The sequence below is a fragment of the Chamaea fasciata genome, unplaced genomic scaffold (genome assembly GCF_029207755.1).
Source record: "Chamaea fasciata isolate MVZ Bird 193981 ecotype frontalis unplaced genomic scaffold, bChaFas1.0.hap1 SCAF_41, whole genome shotgun sequence".
NCBI classification, from domain to species: Eukaryota; Metazoa; Chordata; class Aves; order Passeriformes; family Sylviidae; genus Chamaea; species Chamaea fasciata.
Genome location: NW_027094126.1, coordinates 417786 through 436647, shown reverse-complemented (window position 1 = coordinate 436647; position 18862 = coordinate 417786). Strand labels below are relative to the sequence as shown.

Sequence of the window (18862 nt, the reverse complement as noted above, 5' to 3'; positions counted from 1 at the left end):
AAAGCCCCCCGCCTCTAAAGCCCCCCCTAAAGGCCCCTCACCCCGGTGTCGCCCCGGCCCCGCTGCCCCGAATGCTTTCCGACCCTTCTGTCCCCCCCAATCGCCCCCTGTCTGTCCGCCCAGCCCCGCCCCAACCCTCGGGACCCCGAACCCTCCGCCCCTCAGTCCCCGCCTGTAACCACGCCCATTCCCCTTAAGGCCACGCCCCTTCCCCGCCCCTCCCGACATCCCGCCCACCACATTCCGCTCCTCTGACGTCACCGACCACCTACCCTCGCCGACTTTCGAACCGGCCAATCAGAACCGAGGCGGGGCGGGGAGGGCGTGTCCAGAGCGCCGCGTGGCCCGGAGGGGCGGAGCAAACGCATACAGGCCCCGCCCCCTTGTACCCGCCCCCTTGTACCCGCCCCTGGGGTATATCTCGAGGGCCCTAGGGGGTGATCGTTACGGCTTCGTAACGGTTCGGACAGCGAGCGGCCATGGTGAGGGCTGGGGGCGTGGGGGGTCAGGAGGGGGCACGGCGTGGGCTGGGACCCCCTGGAAGTGCGGGGCCCCCAGAGCAGCGCGGGGGGCTGAGGTGCGGGTGCGTGCCAGGTTCCCCCATGTCCCCAGCACCTTGTGGGGCTGTGGTCCGGAGGGGTTGGGAGCTCCTCAAGTGTCCAAGACGCCCCGAGGGGCTGCCGAGTCCCGGGCAGGACTTGAGGTGGGGGTGTGTGTGTCCCCCGGAACCGGCGACTTCCCCAGCCGGGAGTCGCTGCCCGGGGTGCTTCCACCCTCGGGCTGTGCCGGTTTCCCCCCGGGGCTCTCCACGTCCCTACATCACCCTTCGGGAGAGGAACCGGCCGCGAGGGGCTTTGGGGGCACCACCCGTGCCACCCTCTCCCGGCTCAGTTCGCCGGGACACGCGTGGCAGTGAGTCACGGGGCGGGGGCAGATCCCATGCTCTCAGCGTGGCCCGGGCACAAGCAGGAGCTGCTGCCATGAGGAAAGTTCTCCTGGTCACCGGAGTTTGCTCTTGTCCCGGCTAGAGCCGGCTGAGAGCCGGGCGCTCATAATCGTGGTTAAGGGCTGCGGTGGGACCGGAACAGTCCGGGGCAGTGTTAAGGCTGGGGGAGAAGAGTGACTCCACATTCCGTGAGGTTCACGGCTGCCCCCGAAGCGAGAACTTGCGAACAGCCCGCTGGGGAAGGGGCTGAAGTGTCCCTGTCGCTGTGTGATGTGGGTGGTGGGGACTGGGAGTGGTGGGGAGCAGGGATAACCCTGGGGAACCCCAATTCTTGGCTCGCAGGAGGTGCTGGTGGCATGAATGGCGCCAACCGGTGCAGGTTCCTACATCCCTGGGGGGCCAGGATGGGACCCCCAGAGCTGAGCACCCGCTGTGTCCCTGGTACCCCACGGACTGTGCACACTGGTAGCCCCAGACTGACTCCGAATGTGGGAGTCCCTCCACGCCTCCCTCCTCAGCTCCTGGGTGTCTCCAGCCGGAGTTTGGGATGATGCTGGGTCAGCCCTGAGCGAGCCAGGGCACAACCGGGGTTTGGGGGGCGGAGCCTGTGCCCACCGCGTTATCCTCAGTGGGGAGGGTCTCACGTCCTGATGGGGAGGGACAGGCTGGGACCCCCAGAACTGAGCACTCCCTGCCATGGGTCTGGGCAGGATCTGGCCCCAAACAGCCTTTGTGAGGGGCCCTTCCCAGCTCGGTGCCAGCCCCGTGGGTGCTGGGGTGGGACAGAGAGGGGACAAAAGGGGTGACCCGGTGCCGTGTGCCCCCGCAGCGCGAGTGCATCTCCATCCACGTGGGCCAAGCGGGCGTGCAGATCGGCAATGCCTGCTGGGAGCTGTACTGCCTGGAGCACGGCATCCAGCCCGACGGGCAGATGCCCAGCGACAAGACCATCGGCGGGGGGGACGACTCCTTCAACACCTTCTTCAGCGAGACGGGCGCCGGCAAGCACGTGCCCCGGGCCGTGTTCGTGGACCTGGAGCCCACGGTGATCGGTGAGCAGCGCGCGGGGGGCGGCCGGCGGGGCGGGCGCTGGCGGCGGGCGCCGGGTGCTAACGGGGCCCGGGGCTGTCCCCGCAGACGAGGTGCGCACGGGAACGTACCGGCAGCTCTTCCACCCCGAGCAGCTGATCACGGGCAAGGAGGATGCGGCCAACAACTACGCCCGCGGGCACTACACCATCGGGAAGGAGATCATCGACCTGGTCCTTGACCGCATCCGCAAGCTGGTGAGTGTCCTGTGGGGTCTCATGGGGTGGGTCCATCCCTGCGGGGGATGTGGGGACAAAGGGAAACTCCAGGTTTCCCTGGGCAGGTCCTTCTCAGCCCATCAGCACTTTGGGGCAGAGGGTGGGGCTGTCCCAGGAGGGACCTGCTGCCCCTATCCCAGCCCAGTGCTAAGCCTTGCCAAGGGGAGGAGGGTGGAAAGCCCCATGGCCAGGGTAGGGGGGGCAGGACAGATGGTTTGGGTGCTGGTGCAGCACTGGTTTGACTGGTGGGGCTGCCCAAGCTCTTTGAACCTCTGATTCCCACGCTGGGGCTGGCGCCGGGGTGGCCGGACCTGCTGGGCCACCGGCTCCGCTCGAGGAGCTCCTGGCACATCAAAGGCTGAGCTGGCTGCCCATGGGCTCTTGTGGGATAAGCTCCTGCTGCACCCTCTTGGAAAAACAGGGTGAAGCCGTGGTTAACCTATTCCAGAGCCAGCTGGGATATCCACCATGAGTCAGTGTTCAACATGTAAAGGTCAGGGCCACCTTGTCCCCCAGTGTGATGGTTCCTGCTGTAGTATTGGAACACCCTAAAAACGTCCTCATGTGGCCACAGAGAGGAGCAACTTCTGCTGCCTGGAATAAACCTGCCCCTTCATATCTCTACTGAGTGTCCCCAAGTCCCTGCAGGAGGGGGTCCCTTTCCCTGGACCAGGTAATACGGAATCACAGGGCCTGAGATCCTGGGACAAATATTTGCCATTCTGTGAGGAAATTTGTCTTCCTGGGCAAGTAAGTAGTAGGTACGTTCAGAATTACTGACAACTTGGTCTCGTTTTCTCTTCCCACCTTGCAGGCTGACCAATGCACAGGGCTGCAGGGCTTCCTGGTGTTCCACAGCTTTGGCGGTGGCACCGGCTCTGGCTTCACCTCCCTGCTCATGGAGCGGCTCTCTGTCGACTACGGCAAGAAGTCCAAGCTGGAGTTCTCCATCTACCCAGCTCCACAGGTGTCCACGGCCGTGGTGGAGCCCTACAACTCCATCCTCACCACCCACACCACCCTGGAGCACTCTGACTGTGCCTTCATGGTGGACAACGAGGCCATCTACGACATCTGTCGCCGCAACCTGGACATCGAGCGTCCCACCTACACCAACCTCAACCGCCTCATCAGTCAGATCGTGTCCTCCATCACGGCCTCTCTGCGCTTTGACGGAGCCCTGAACGTCGACCTGACAGAATTCCAGACCAACCTGGTGCCGTACCCCCGCATCCACTTCCCGCTGGCCACCTACGCCCCGGTCATCTCTGCTGAGAAGGCTTATCACGAGCAGCTGACGGTGGCCGAGATCACCAACGCCTGCTTCGAGCCGGCCAACCAGATGGTCAAGTGTGACCCGCGGCACGGCAAGTACATGGCGTGCTGCCTGCTGTACCGCGGGGACGTGGTGCCCAAGGATGTCAACGCCGCCATCGCCACTATCAAGACCAAGCGCACCATCCAGTTTGTGGACTGGTGCCCCACCGGTTTCAAGGTGGGCATCAACTACCAGCCACCCACGGTGGTGCCCGGGGGCGACCTGGCCAAGGTGCAGCGCGCCGTGTGCATGCTGAGCAACACCACGGCCATCGCCGAGGCCTGGGCCCGCCTGGACCACAAGTTTGACCTGATGTACGCCAAGCGGGCGTTCGTGCACTGGTACGTGGGGGAGGGCATGGAGGAAGGGGAGTTCTCGGAGGCCCGTGAGGATATGGCTGCCCTGGAGAAGGATTATGAGGAGGTGGGGGCTGACAGCATGGAGGGCGATGAAGAAGGGGAGGAATACTAGTGCCTTGTCTCTGGTGTTATGCTGTAGTGCTGCTGTTCATTAAAATGGTTCTTTCCAATGTTGTCTCGTTCATTGTGCTGGGACAATCCGCCTTGTGGTGACCTGGGGGGACGTCCCAGGGGAGGGGGGGCCTCAGCTGGGCTGGCTGCCCAGCCCTGCTGCCAGCTGGCACAGGGGCTGTGCTGGGAGAGGCTGGGGGGTTGTGTGGGGTCGGGGTCCCTGGCTGACTCCTGTGCTATGAGCTGGCAGTGCCCTGCTGGGCTGTCTGCAGTGGCGGGGGACTCATGTCCTCCTCACCGTTCTGCTGGCCCTCAGGGTCACCAGGTGAGGGGGGGACCCCTGAGAGCCCCCAGGGTCCTGCCCAGTGCCTGGTGCAGATGGGCTGGACGTGGTGTCATGCTGCTCCTGGCACAGAGCCACCCTCGGTTGCGGTTCTCTGCAGAGCTGGGAGGGGGTCCTGGGGGAGGGGGGGGGACCCTCCCCACAGCCTCTGGGCAGGGCACCGAGTCCTTCCCGTAAGTGCTGCCCTGGCTGCCCGGAAAGGGGGGGCTCAGGGGGGGGTTGCAGAGCCCGTTGTCCAGCGCTGCCCCGCGCATGGCAGCTCCCGCAGAGCCGAGTCACGGCGGCCCCGACATAAAGGGAGGGGTGTGGATGAGAGGAGCCCCCCCTCCCCGGATGCTGAGCACCCCGCGCAGAATGGGACCCAGCTCAGGCTGGTGCTCTGCCTGAGCCCTGGAGCCCAGCTGGGGGGTCTGTACCTGGGGGCGGACCCCATAAGGGTCCCTGTCCGTCACCCGGGTGGGTGGGGGTCTTGCGTCTCCCGGACACCCTCGGCCCCTCTCCCCCTTGCCCGTGGTGCTGCTGGGTTCCTCTGCCTGCACCACCGAGGGGGGACCCACCAGCCCCCTGCCTTGCATCCCCAGGGGGTCTCCGAGCCCCCCTGAAAGGGAATGCCTGCAGCCATACATCCTGCAGACCCTGCCCCTCATCCCCGACCACCTCCAGCCCTTTTCCCCGTCCCCCCGAGGGGACATCCGCAACCCCTGATCCTCCCTCCGGCCGGGAGACCCTCCCCTCTCTCTGTCCCGTACCCCCGGATCCCCCGGGAGGGGCGGAGCCGCTGTCCGCTATAAACAGCCCATACCGGCAGCCACCGCCCTCCCGGTGCCACCATGAGCCGCCGTGACCGCGACCCCGGGGTGCCGCCGCCCCACACCGTGGCCCCAGGGCGGCTGGCGGCGGCGGCGGCAGCGCGGGGCGCGGAGCGGGAGGAACTGGCGGCACTGAACGATCGTTTCGCCGCTTTCCTGGAGCGGGTGCGGGCGCTGGAACGGCAGAACGGGACCCTCCGTGCCGCCCTGGGCCGCGCCACCGCCGCCACCGGGCCCCGCACCGGGCTGGTGCAGGGGGAGCTGCGGGGGCTGCGGGAGCGGCTGCAGCGCCTCGGCCGCGACCGGGACCGGCTCCAGGCTGAGCGGGACGGGCTCGCCACCGACCTGGCGGCCCTGCGGCAGCGGTGGGCCGGCGGTGGGGCCGTGGGAGGCAGCGGGATGGGGACCAAGGATGCGTCGGGATGAGGGATGCGCCGGAATGGGTACTGGGGATGCGCTGGGATGAGGGAGGCACCGGGGTGGGGACTGGAGGATGTGACGGGGACCAGAAGATGCACCGGGATGGACTGGGATGAACTGGGATGGGAATCGGGGATGTGTCGGGATGAGTTATGCACGGGATGAGGACTGGGGAATGTGCCAGAGAGGGACTGGGAGATCCGCTGGCGTGAGGAATGTGGTGGGATGAGACTTGCAGCAGGATGGGGAGTGGAGGATGCAGCGGGATGGGGATGGGAGAGCCCCGGGCAAGTCGGGGACTGGTGAATCTCCGGGGAAGAGGAGCCCTGGGAAGGGATACCCTCAGCAGACACTGGGAAAGGCACCCGGGATGCACGGAGGGCACTGGGAGGCACTGGGAGATGTGGGCTCTGCGGAAAGGCGGGGCACTGGGAGGGGCAGGGAAAGGGTGGGGGCGCTGGGAGGGGATCGGGGCGAGCTCTGGGGGACGCTCCAGATCCGGTCGCCTCCGCTGTGTGTGGAGGGGGCTGCAACACGAGGCGGGAGGAGGGGGTCTGCACCCCCACCCCCACCTCCCTCTCATCCCTTGCCGTCCCCAGGCTGGAGGACGAGACACAGAAGCGTGAGGATGCCGAGAAGAGTCTGGTGCTGTTCCGCAAGGTGAGGGGACTGGCGGGCCCGTCTCGCCATGCAGCACCGAATCCTCATCCCCCACCAACCCGGGCGGGCTCCAGGGTCTTCCCATCCCCTTCACGCTGCCCTGCAGCTCATCCCGGCCTCTCCCACAGGACGTGGACCACGCCACGCTGTCTCGCCTGGAGCTGGAGCGCAAGGTCGAGCTGCTGATGGATGAGATCGGCTTCCTCAAGAAGCTGCACGAGGAGGTGGGAGCCGGGGCAGGCCGGGGTGCGGGGGAACAGGTCAGGTCTTTGTGCCACGACGTGATGCCCACGCATCCACGCAGGAGCTGCGGGACCTGGAGGTGAGTGCCCCGAGCCCGGCGGGGCTGGCCGAGGTGGAGGTCTGCAAGCCGGAGCTGACGGCTGCGCTGCGGGAGATCCGCACCCAGTACGAGAGCATCGCTGTCAAGAACCTGCAGGAGGCCGAGGAGTGGTACAAGTCAAAGGTACCCGGGGCTGGGAGGGGTTTTGGGGCGGCTGAGCCACCCCAGAGCCCTGACTCGCCTGGCCCGCGCAGTTCGCCGACCTGTCGGATGCAGCAAACCGTAACCACGAGGCGCTGCGACTGGCCAAGCAGGAGATGAACGAGTCCCGGCGGCAGATCCAGAGCCTGACCTGCGAGGTGGACGGGCTGAAGGGCGTGGTGAGAGCCGGGGAGTGTTTGTGGGGGGTGCAAGAACCAGACCCCTCCCCAGCCCTTTTGCAGCCCCTTCTTCCCCTGCAGAACGAGGCGCTGCAACGGCAGATGCGGGAGATGGAGGATGAGTTCGGAGAGGAGATCGGGAACTACCAGGATGTGGTGGGGAGGCTGGAGCAAGAGATTCAGCAGATGAAGGAGGAGATGGCGCGGCACCTCCGCGAGTATCAGGACCTGCTTAACGTCAAGATGGCCCTGGACATCGAGATTGCCACATACCGCAAGCTGCTGGAGGGCGAGGAGAGCCGGTGAGGGGAGCCCGGCGCACGGCGTCTCCCCTCTGCCGGCGGGGAAGGTCCCTGGCGTTGAGTCACCCGGGTTTTTGTGGGATTTTCTTGGGAGGAGGCGGCTCCAGGCCTTATTCCCCCAGCTAAACAAGAGGTTCCCATGGGAGGTTCTTGCTGCTGAGATAAAGGCAAGGCCAGGGGCTGGCGGGATGGGGGGGGGAGCTGCCTCCAGCTCCGTTCCAGGTGCCAGCCTGGCAGCCCACGGGCACAGCCCCCAGCTGAGCTGGGATGTGGGCCACGGACTCGAGGGTGTGGAAGGGCCAGGCTCACTGGCAATGTGAGTCCCAGACCCTCCTCATCCCCCTCTCCCCCCCCAGGATCACCATCCCACTGCACCCCACCACCTCCTTCAGCATGAGAAGCTCAGGTGAGCAACAAGCTGGGGGTCCCCCACTATGTCTGGGGGGTCTTTCCTTGGGGGTAGAGACCCTGTGCGGGTGTGGGTGGGTCCCTGTGCTCCTGCCCAGGGTCTCTGCGAGGGCACGGGGTGCTGATGGCCCCTCTGTGCCCAGTGCTGGAGCCCCAGCCTGCGGAGAGCCCGGCACGGAGGATGGTGCTCATCAAAACCATCGAGACACGGGACGGGCAGGTGAGAATTGGGGGTGGCCTGCCTGGGAGGTCCCGCCCTGCCACAGGACTGATCCCCAAATTCTCCTCTTGCAGCAAGTGGTGACGGAGTCGCACAAGGAGCGAGCGGGGAAGTGACAGAGAGGAGCCGCTGCGATGGCCCCGACCCCATGGTGGGGGTTTTGCCAGACCCTGCTGCATCCAGGGCGGGGCAAGGAGCAGAGCAGGGGGACTGGAAGTGCCCCAATTCCTATTCCTGCTGTCAGCACCACGGCACAACGCTGCGGTGTGTCCCTGTGCCTTTGCAATGTGTCCCTGTGCCTTGTCCCCCCACTATTTATCGCTATTTATTGCCTATTTATTATTCTCCCAACCACAACCCCAGCTGTATTTATTATCGAATGTTCCCCACGCTGCCCTGGGGCCGAGGGCGTCCCGCCACCGGAGCTGGCACCGGCTGCCCCCGGGATTGGCGGGGCCGGTGACATCCAAGCGCTGTCCCCTCTGGTGTCACTGCTCTGGGGAGTGGGGCAGAAAGGGAAGCAGCGCCTGGCTGAGGAGGGATTTTGCGCCCCCGGGGTCCCGTTCTGTCCCAGGGTCCCTCTCCCACTCTGGGGGTGTCACCACCCCTCCCGTCACTGGAACCAGCACCGGGGTTGGCGGGTCCGGTGGCACCCACGCACTGTGTCCCCTCTGGTGTCACCGCCTCGGGGAGGGAGGCAGGGAGGAGCCTCAATCCCCTGAACCCTCGGGGATCCCGCTCCCTCCCGGGAGCCCGCGACTTCCAGAGGACCCACGGGCACTCCCGATATCCCAGAGAGCTCCAGGCCCACGGAGTCTCGGTGCGGTGACGGATCCGTGCTCCCGGAGCATCGCAGCGCCGGGCGCGGGCACCTCCGGTAACCGAGAGCGCCGCGCTCATTCCTTACCGGGACCGCCAGAGGGCGCCATCAGCCCGGCCCGATCGCTGCCGCCGGTTAATTATGTGTTAATTACGGGTTAATTACAGCGTGACAAGGCCCTGGGTGTGCGGGGAAACACCCTCATTGCTATAACTGCGTTATTTTAAGCAAATTTTTTTGGCATGATTAACTGCGCTACCTCAGCCAAATCATGCAAAATCGCGTTAATGCAAAATTTGCTTATTAGTTTTGTTCTTTTAAGCAAATTTTTGGCACTGTTTCGTTATTTTCAGCAATTTTTTCCGGCATTGATTGAGTTATTTTAAGCAAATTATGCACATTTCAATTATTTAAATATATCTTGCAGACATAATTGCATTATTTTCAGCAAATGTTGCACTATTGCATTTTAAGGATTTTCTGCATCATTAATTGCATTATTTTAAATACTTTTTTGCATTACGGTGTTATGGCAAATGATACAGAATTGCGTAATTTCATGAAGTTTTGGCATCAATTGCATTATTTTATGCAATTTTCGCACCATTAATTACATGAACAAAATAATATAAAATTGCATTATTTAAAGCTGGTTAGGTGGTTATTTTTCATGATTAATTACGTTATCTTAGGTAATTTTTTCGCATGAAAATTGAATTCTTTTAACCTATTTTTGCATAATTAATAGCATGATTTTAAGCACGAATTGCAATATCGCTCATTCTGGGTGATGGCAACACCCCAAGGAACAGCTCCGGATCCCTGATCGAGGGTGGGGAAGTTGCTGTCAGGAGGTTTTGGTCACAGAGGACCAAGGAATGTCCTGTCCATCCCTCCCCAGGACGAGATCAAGCCCGGAGCCCCCGGCAGGGGTGACAAACACACAGTAACAGTCCCCTGAGAAAGGGTTTAATGAGCGGAGGGGGTGGCACTGCTGGTGCTCTCACACACAGGAGGTCTCGGGGGACAGACAGACAGACAGACAGGTATGAACACTATGTACAGGCACCCCCCCGCCCCACCTCTGGGGAACTGCCCCCCTGGAGCAGGGCTGGGGACGCTTGCAGTCTTGACAGACTGGGATTTGGGGTGGGGGGGGCACTGGGAGCACTGGGATGGGGCCGGCCCACAGGGCGGGGGCTCTTTGGTTTCGGCGTTAAGGCTGCGCGGGGGCGAGTGGGACACGCTCCGAGGCACTGCAACAAGGGCCCAGTAAAACCAGTTCCCCACGCCAGAGGTCACCTGGAGGCTTTGGGGCTGTGTCTGAACGAGGGTGACACTCAGAGACTGGAGAACAGGGGGGCTCCAGGGGTGTTCCCCACTTCCCCCCCGTGTGTGAGAACGATTCCCACCTCTGCCCAACACGCTGGGCCCCCCAGGCCGCAGAGGTGCCCACCTGAGGGCAGGTACTCCCCGTTAGGACAGGGAGTTGAGGAAGTGGCTCTCCCCTGCCAACGTGCTCAGCATGGAGCTCATGTCCCCCACTGCCATGTTGGCACCCCCAGACGAGGGCAGCAGGAGCCCCCCAGCCGGGCTGGGGGGTCCAGGCAGTGCCGTGGGGGTCTCCACATCCTCCACGATGGCAGCAAAGTCAAGGTGCGTGTTCTCCAGGTCCAGTGAGTCCAGGCTGTTGGACACCTGCTCCCCCGAGTCCAGGTAGTAACAGGAGGTGCCCTTGAGTCCCTCTGGGCCGTAGTGCCCGTTCCCCCCGCAGCTCGCTGCCCCCTGACCCAGCAGCTTGTGCCCACCTTTGCCCACCTGCCCATTGGGGCCCTGGCCTGGGTAGTACAGGGGGAGGTTCCCGGGCCCTTCGGGCACGAGGCGGGCGGGGGGCAAACGCGGCAGGCGCCGGGCGCCGGCGTCCACCCCATCGTAGCCATGCCCTGGCTGTGCCAGGCTGCCCGGGTAGCTCAGGCTGGCTTGGTGACCTGGTGGTTTCGGGCCGCATGGAGGGTGTGGGATCATCTCGGGGTTGAAGCAAGGGGGGTTCAGGAGGTGCTGGGGCTCTGCCAGGCTCTGCAGATGATCTGGTTTGTTGGGTTGGTAACCACAGTACCTGGGGCTGAGGTACGGCGGGGCTGGCATGGCCTGGCACTGCCCGGGCTCGCCGCCCAGCCCCACGCCAGCCCCACTCCCCTTGGAGGGGGGCTGCTCCCCCCACATCAGCGCCTGCTGGGCCTCCACGTAGTTCCGGACCATCACCTCTTTGGTCTGCAGGGTGGGGGTCTGGGCTCTGCGGGCGCCCGGGCTGGTGATGCCCATGTACCCACCCGGTGCCGGTCCTGCAGGGGAGTACCCGCCCGTCCCCACGTCCATGGCATGGCCAAAAGCAGCGGGTGACACCGGGGGTCCGGCCAGTTTGGTGCTGGAGCAGGGAGCAAGTGCTGGGGGCGGCGCTGGGTATCGCTGCTCGGATTTGATCTGGAGTCGGTTAAACCGGTGCCCCCCGGAAAATTCGCCGTCCTGGCACGAGCTCACCAGTTTGGGATGCTGCCCACAGGCGCTGGGATGGGGATACTCGACGCTTTGATGGGGACAGTGTGGCCCGGACATGGCGGGAGCTGCAGCACCGACACTTTGCCTGGAGCTCATCTCCAGTGTGCCCTGGGGGGGTCCATCCCAGGGTTCCGGCATGCCCCCGTTCCCAGCAGGCAAACTGGGGAAGCGCTGGTTCATCTGGCACTGCGGGAGGGAGAACTCAGGCTGCAGCAGCCCCTCCTCCATGTCCCCATGCGTCCCCACCATGGTCCTGTGAGCACCGTAGATGCCACCCTGGAGCTCCACACCAGTGCCCTGGCAAGGGAAGCTTTCCTCAGGATAGCTCAGGTACTGATCCATCTCCAGCAGGCCGGTCTCGGGGCCAGGACCCCCCATGCTCTCCAGGAAGACGTTCTCGGTGATGCTGGGGGGGCGTGGGGAGAAGCCGTGGCGCTGCAGGTTGGCCTCGGAGCCGCCCAGGGGCTGCAGTGCTGTCCTGCCCACGCCTGGCACGCTCACATTCCCCACGCTCTTAAACCTCTGCACCCTGGGCACGGCCGGAGGCTTGGCCACCGTCCTGGCAGGGTCACTCGCCCGTCGCACGCCGTGACGGGGCACCAGGGGAGCAGGGACGCTGCCGGGGTAGCCGGAGTTGTCATTGGAGCTGTGCCTTCTCAACAAGCCGTTGGCGATGCAGCGAGGTCCGGCAGGCGCTGGGTAGCCCCCGGGCACACCCCCGTGGCCACCTGTGGCCACCTGCTCCACGCTGGGCAGCGGCGTTGGCGGGGGGCCGCCCGTGGCCGCGGCGTACTTGGCCTTGAGGCGGTAACGCTGCGCCGGGGTGAGGCTGCCCACCCCCGGCAGCCCCCCGCAGACGCCGGCGTCGCTGGAGCGCCGCGACTCGTCCGGAGAGATGGGATCGTAGCCGTCGGCCGGGCACGGCCCGCCGGGCATCGCCGCGGCCTCGCCGCCCGGGCACGGCCCGGCCAGGTAAGGGGACACCAGGGACGAGCGGCGGCTGACGGTGTAGGCAGAGCTGACGGTGCTGGTGCCGCTGCTCCGGCGCTCGCCCAGGGCCGCCAGCCCCAGCTCTGCCGCCGACAGCTCCGCGATGCGCCGGTGCGAGGCCGCGGGTGGCACCGGGAGACCGGGCACCTCCCTGGGCAGGCCTGGGGGAGAGAAGGAGGAGTTAACCCGGGACACAGCGTGGCAATGTCAGAGCAGGGACAGGAGCCGGGATGTGGCTCTTCCATGGTTAGAGCCTCCGAGGACAGGGGGCAGGTGGCAACAAAGACGGGCAGAAGCTCATTTAGGTTGGAAAAAATCATGGAATCATGGAACGGTTTGGGTTGGGAGGGTTTCCAAAGACCACCCATTTCCACCCCCTGCCATGGGCAGGGATGCTTTCCACTAGACCAGGTTGCTCCAGCCTGGCCCTGGATGCTTCCAGGGATGGGGTCAACACAGCTTGGGACGTGTCACACACCGCCACCAGGCCCTGGACCATGTCATCACACATCCCACACCGCTGGCACGTCTGCCATGGACACACACCTCACCTCCCAACACACCTGCCCTGCTCAGGTGAGTCCTCACACCGTGGCACAGCCCTTCACCCTGGGGTTGTGCCACCTCGTTGTGTCCCTGTCCGTGGCAGCCCCTCAGAGCGTCCCCACGGGGAAACCACAAACTGGGATTGACTGTAACCTGTGCCAGGGCCTCCCCACCCTCACAGGGAAGAATTCCTTCCAATAATCCACCTAACCCTGCCCTCTTTTCCAACGTGAAGCCATTCCCCCTTGACCTGGCACTCCAGGCCCTTATTCAAAACCCCTCTCCAGTTCTCTTGGAACCTCTAAGCCGGCCTCTAAGGTTTCCCCAGATTTTGGGGACCACTTCTAACACCAGCAAGGCGTGGAAACCTCTGGCTGCCCACCAGACCCCTCCACACACTTCCCATGATGGGCCAGGCCCCACATCCCAGCGGGAGAGTCACCCCGATCTCACCGGCTCCGGGGATGGGCGGCAGGTTCAGGCCCTTGGAAGCCGCCGGTTTCCTCAGCTGCTTCAGCTTGTCGATGCGAAGGTTTTCCAGTTTGTGGAGGGCCATGAGCCCCGAGGTGCCCATGGGCTCCCCGGGCACCACGTCCTCCAGCGTGGACAGGTCCTCGTAGCTGCCGCCGGCGTTTCCGGCCATCTCCACGCCGCTGTCGTTGTTGGTGGTGCTGCCCAGGGGCGAGTGGTCGCTGCTGCACGAGGATTGCCCACCCGGGCTGGGCTGTGGCTTCTGGGGAGAACCAGAGCACAGCCAAGGGAAAGGGGGGGGTCAGGTACTCAGGACACGCTTGGAATCGTCATTGCAAAAATTATATTAATTTGGAAATTCTCGGCATTGAAATTCTCGCCGAGCCAGATGTTTTCAGCTCCACGAGGGCTCAACACACTCTGAGGGTGTCCAGCAGCTCGCGGAAATGGGTTAAAATAATTTGCAAGATGGGCTGATCGGGTGTGCTTTGAAAAGCAAAAGGTTTTGCTAAATGAGAAAATAACAAACGATACAAAAACAAAGCAAATCCTGGGCACGGTGAAGAGAAACCTCTAGCACTGGCTAAGACACCCCAAAAAGCACCTGAGCACCTCTGTGCTCCTTCTGAAGTACTTAATGTTTTAGGAGGGCTTTTGGCAAACTGCACAATAGAAAACAGCTACATTGCTGAGGAACAGCTTTAGGTGCCTTTATCTTGGCACTGAGCAAAGCACGGTAAGAAGGGCATGGAAGATTCTAGTTTTTCTTCCTTAAAAGTCTTGAGGTGAAACCGAAACCCTTTCCCTTATTTGGAAACATCCAAACTTGGGTGCGAGGATGCGCTGCAACCATCACGAAGGTTGGAAAAGCCTCTGAGATCTCTGAGTCCAACTATTAACCCAACGCTGACGTGTTCACCACTAAACCACGTCCCCAGGTGCCCCATCCCAGTGTTTTTTTGGACATTCCAACAGAGACAGTGACTCCATCACTGCCTTGGGCAGCCCATTCCTGCAGCAGTGTGCTTTTTTCGATGGTGTAGCTGCTATTCCACCCATTCCAGAAGAAATTTTCCCTAATATCCAGCCTAAGCCTCCCCTGGAACAGCTTGAGTCTGTTTCCTCTTGTCGTATCACTTGGGGATGATCCCCCAGCACCAAACCCTCCCTCCTTCCCCCACTGCCCCCGCAGCTCCTCACCAAGGCCAGCTCCGGCACCAGGAGTTTCCCATCGTCCTTCCGAGCCTCGCCGGGGCCGTTTGTATCCTTCTCCTGCTTCATGTCCGGGGGGGCACCGGGGGTGGGCAGCGCCCGACCGGGTCCCACGTCCCCTCGGTGCTTCTTGGTGACGTGGGCGTCGGGGCCGTGCACGGTCTTGACGTGTTTCCTCAGGGAGCTGGGGTCCGTGTAGCGCTTGGTGCAGCCGGGAATCTTGCACACGTACGGCTTCTGCCCCGGGAAAACCGGCAGGCACGGAGGAGGGAGGGAGGGAGGGGGTCAGCTCCAACTGCAGCCCCCTCCCCAAAAATAACCCCCTGTCGCGAGCTGGGGGGATCCCTGTGGCCCCAATCCCGGTTTGGCTGAGTTGCACGTGGCTAATGAACGAGGTGGGTACGATGGACAGCTCAGAGGTCTGATTTCATGCATCCAAAGGCCAGGGGCGTGGCTAGCCCGGCATTTTATAGGGTTTTACCTGGGGGTAGGTGTCCGAACTTGGTTACAGGGCTGGGGCTTGACCTTGTAAGTCTAAAGTCTCGAACCATTACTCTATTAGCATCTCCCTCACGTCCCACCTCCCAGGTTCTCAGGTTTATTCCCTCCGTGTGGGGAACCTGGACTAAGCTTTGACCTCTCCCAAGCAATTCCCTTGCCACCCTCTGGAGAGAGCTGAGGCTGGCATTAAAGGGGGTGAGCCCCCGTGGAGGGGACACGGTGGGTGCTGCAGAGAGCTCAGGAAGGCAGAGGAAGGAGGGAGCTCCCCAGGAGCAGGGTAAAGGGACGCCAGAGGGAACGCTGGTGATGAAGGAGATCTTTAGAGCAGGAAAAGAGGGAGTTGGGGCACCCAGGGGCAAAACCCAGGGATGTGGGGAGTTCTCAGAGGGCAGGGGTAATCTGAAAGCACAGGGGGAGCCCAGGGTGGGGCCGTACCTCGTTGGAGTGGGTGCGGTTTTGGTGCTTGGCGCGGTCGGAGGCGTTGGAAAAGGCCTTGTTGCAGCCCTCGTGCTCACACACGTAGGGTTTCTCACCCGTGTGCGAGCGCAGGTGGGTCTTGAGGTTCTCCAGGCGGGAATAGGCCTTGTTACAGCCCTCGAACTGCGACAGAGCAGGGTGGGACGTGTCACACACTGTCACGGGGTCTTGGACCACGTCATCACACATCCCACACCGCTGGCACGTCTGCCATGGACACACACCTCACCTCCCAACACACCTGCCCTCCTCAGGTGCGTCCTCACACCGTGGCACAGCCCTTCACCCTGGGGTTGTGCCACCTCGTTGTGTCCCTGTCCGTGGCAACCCCTCAGAGCGTCCCCACGGGGAAACCACAAACTGGGATTGACTGTAACACCCAGCTCTCATCCTGACGTCAATTCAGAACGTATTCCAAAGCACCCAGTGATTCTGGGTTTAGATGGGATGTTGGGAAGAAATTCCCCCCTATGAGGGCGGTGAGGCCCCAGCACAGGGTGCCCAGAGCAACTGTGGCTGCCCCTGGACCCCTGGAAGTGTCCAAAGCCACGCTGGATGGGGCTTTGAGCAGCCTGGGATAGTGGAAGGTGTCCCTGCCCATGGCAGGGGGAGGGATGGGATGAGCTTTAAGGTCCCTCCAACCCAAAACATTCCAGGATTTCATGGGCCCCATACCTGTACCCACCTGCTGCCCACCCCCTTCTGCCACCCCATGGACCCCACGGGCTCCAGCTGCTAGACCTGTACCCTCTTTCACGCTGTCCCCTGTCCCCCCTCATTTTCCCAGCGTTTCTGAGGAATTTTTGCTATCTCACCGTGCACTTGTGGGGTTTCTCTCCCGTGTGACGCCGCATGTGCACCACCAGCATGTACTGAGCCTTGAAGGGCCTCTGCTCCCGGGAACACGCTGCCCAGTGGCACACAAACTCCTTCTTCTCCCCGTGGATGTGCTCATTATTGATGTGCTGAGGAGGGAAAGGAGTGTCACTGGTGGCACTGGGGAGGGGGACAAGGGACAGGGAGATACGGGAATAGCATGGGAGAAAGAGGTATGGAGGGATTGGGAGAGCACTGGGATGGCAGAAAGGGATGTGGACAGACTGGGGTGGGAGAAAGGGACATAGAAAGACTGGGATGGCAGGTGGAGACACCAAAGTTTGGGGGAGAACACGTCAGGTGCTGTTTGGAGGAGGCAGAGAATGCAGGGAATGTTTGAGGGATACTCCGGGAGGACCAAGAGCAGCCAGAGGGGTGAAGGTGGTCCAAAGGATGGTCAGGGGGATATAGGAGAGTTGGAGGATGGAAGGCTGGAGCAAAGGAAGGAGTCTGGAAGCACCAGTGGTTGAAGAAAACTGGGGGATGCACATCCCTCCCTTCCCAAGAGAGAACTTCCAGCATCACGGTGAGCTCCCAGGGCAGGTGGTTGGGATCTGGGAGCAGGAATCATGCCTTGATCCAGGGGGATGGCGCCCAGCAGCCTGAGGGCAACTTTTGGGGTGGGAACACCTTGGCAAGCCTTGACTCACGTGCACCAGCTGCTCCTGCGTGTCAAACTCCTTGGCACAGCCGTCCCAGTAGCAGTTGGTCTCATACACAGCCTCACACTCGGGTTTCCCATCCTCCTTCTCCAGCTCTTCCCGAACATCCAGCATGCCCAGCAAGGGATCCTGGGGGAGCACGGGCAGGTGAGCACCCCCAGGTATGAACCCCCCCAGGAGTGGTGCTGGGAGTGTGGGCATGTGAGGGGGAGTCTCACGGCCTGGGCCGTACCTGGGTGCCCGTGGACGCTGGGCTGGAGATGTCACCCTCAGATCGCTCCTCTGGGAATTTGGCACTCAGGGGGCTGCTCAGGCTCCACTCCAGCTTCAGCTGCTGCCGAGGCAGGGGAGTTGGGAGGCAGTCAGCACGGAGATGGCCCCCAGAACACGGCTCACATGGATGCACAGCTCACATGGATCCGTCTCACTCAGATCACCAGCTCACAGGGATCCTCTCTCACACAAATCCCCTCTCACATGGACCCCCAGCTCACTCCACTCACATGGATCCCTTCTCACACGGATCCCCTCTCACAGAGATCCTTTTCCACTGGGATCCCCTCTCACAGGGATCCCTCTCACAGGGATCCCTCTCACACAGATGCTTCCCGTACCTGGCAGTGTTTCAGGGCCCCACGAGCGGGTGGGTGGTGCAGCAGCCCCGGGCGTGTGGGCAGCTCGTGGGAGCTGCAAGGTGGGGGAGGCGTGTACAGGTGGCCTTGGCCCTTCTGCTGCGCAGGTGGACTCTGGTACCCCAGGGACGGGCTGTGGAGACCGGAGGGATGAGCAGGTGACACCGTCAGGAGACAAGACCAAGGTCTGCCGAGCCAGGGATCCCAACCATCCCTTCCCCACCATCCCACCCCGCTCCCCAAGGTGGGAATGGGCACTCAGCTGCCAGCCAGGCTCCCAGGGGGCTGAGGGCAGGTGCCCACCTGATGGTGCTGATGGACAGGTGCCCGTAGGAGCCGCCAGCGGAGGCACAGCGGGAGTTGATGAAGGCGACGAGGGAGTTGGGAGAGGTGCGGATCACGGTCTGCAGGTCGATGCTGGAGTCGGACAGAGGGGAGATGGACAGTGCCCGCTTCTTCCCCAGCTTTCCTGCACCACGGGGAGTGGAGAACCGGGAGCCTGGGAGGGCAGAGCAGGGGGCACTGCCCTCAGCACGGTCCTGGGGGGCTGGAGACACCCCAAGGACACACACCTGGTGTTTGGAGGTTGGAGGAGTGCCCCGAGTGTGCCAGTTCACTTGGGATTTAGAACAGAGAGATGCTTAACTCTTCTACGGAATCCCCCCTGCCCCATGGCCCCCCAAAACCAGAGACTCACCATCACCAGGGTGTTCAGCTCCTGCTGCCAGCCCATACCCACGGTGTCCGGGCTGATGGCACACGGGGAAATCAAGTCCTGGAGGAAGGAGGACAGGTGAAGTGGGTGTGGGAGAGGGACCTCCATAGCACTCCTGACCTCGGCGGGTGGATCCGGAGCCTGGAGCCCCCACTATGACCCACCTGGTGGTCCCGGGGCGGCGGGGGCTGGTCCGTGGGGTGGGTGCAGGCAGCAGTGCTCGCTGTAGCCGGCGGCCGGGGGTCCCGCGGGGTCGAACATGTCGCGGTGGGGCCCGGGGGTGTCTCAGGGGCACATCGGGGTGGCGGCGGGGCCCGGGGGGCGGCGCGGGGACCTGGGGGGGGGAGGAGGTGAGAAGAGGTTGGGTTTGGCCGCCAGGGGGCGCCGCAGCACGCGGGACCCCGCTCCCTGGGACTGGTTTTAAACTGAAATAGAGATTTGGGGATATCGGGAAGAAATTCCTGCCTCTGAGGGTGGGGAGGCCCTGGCACAGGGTGCCCAGAGAAGTTGTGGCTGCCTCTGGAACCCTTGGACGGGG

The 18862-nt window shown here is 63.0% G+C and overlaps 3 protein-coding genes across 3 annotated transcripts; 2 read left to right on the top strand and 1 right to left on the bottom strand.

Annotated features, from left to right (window-relative positions):
* The first annotated feature begins 425 nt into the window (after positions 1 to 425).
* On the top strand, positions 426 to 4057 carry LOC136303808 (tubulin alpha-1C chain). The gene is made up of 4 exons (XM_066207479.1): positions 426 to 482; positions 1776 to 1998; positions 2084 to 2232; positions 3068 to 4057. The coding sequence occupies exons 1-4, from the start codon at positions 480 to 482 to the stop codon at positions 4040 to 4042; spliced, it is 1350 nt and encodes a 449-aa protein (XP_066063576.1). The 5' UTR covers positions 426 to 479; the 3' UTR covers positions 4043 to 4057.
* Positions 4058 to 6218: 2161 nt separating this feature from the next.
* Positions 6219 to 8223, top strand: LOC136303837 (peripherin-like). The gene is made up of 8 exons (XM_066207512.1): positions 6219 to 6273; positions 6402 to 6497; positions 6578 to 6739; positions 6811 to 6936; positions 7018 to 7238; positions 7595 to 7644; positions 7790 to 7866; positions 7941 to 8223. The coding sequence occupies exons 2-8, from the start codon at positions 6459 to 6461 to the stop codon at positions 7980 to 7982; spliced, it is 717 nt and encodes a 238-aa protein (XP_066063609.1). The 5' UTR covers positions 6219 to 6273; positions 6402 to 6458; the 3' UTR covers positions 7983 to 8223.
* A 1445-nt stretch (positions 8224 to 9668) lies between these two features.
* Positions 9669 to 18609, bottom strand: GLI1 (GLI family zinc finger 1). The gene is made up of 11 exons (XM_066207536.1): positions 18489 to 18609; positions 18307 to 18384; positions 17913 to 18108; positions 17592 to 17742; positions 17210 to 17311; positions 16966 to 17106; positions 16255 to 16404; positions 15398 to 15562; positions 14450 to 14698; positions 13232 to 13511; positions 9669 to 12393 (listed from the first exon to the last, which is right to left on the bottom strand). The coding sequence occupies exons 1-11, from the start codon at positions 18583 to 18585 to the stop codon at positions 10163 to 10165; spliced, it is 3840 nt and encodes a 1279-aa protein (XP_066063633.1). The 5' UTR covers positions 18586 to 18609; the 3' UTR covers positions 9669 to 10162.
* Between the last annotated feature and the right edge of the window lie 253 nt (positions 18610 to 18862).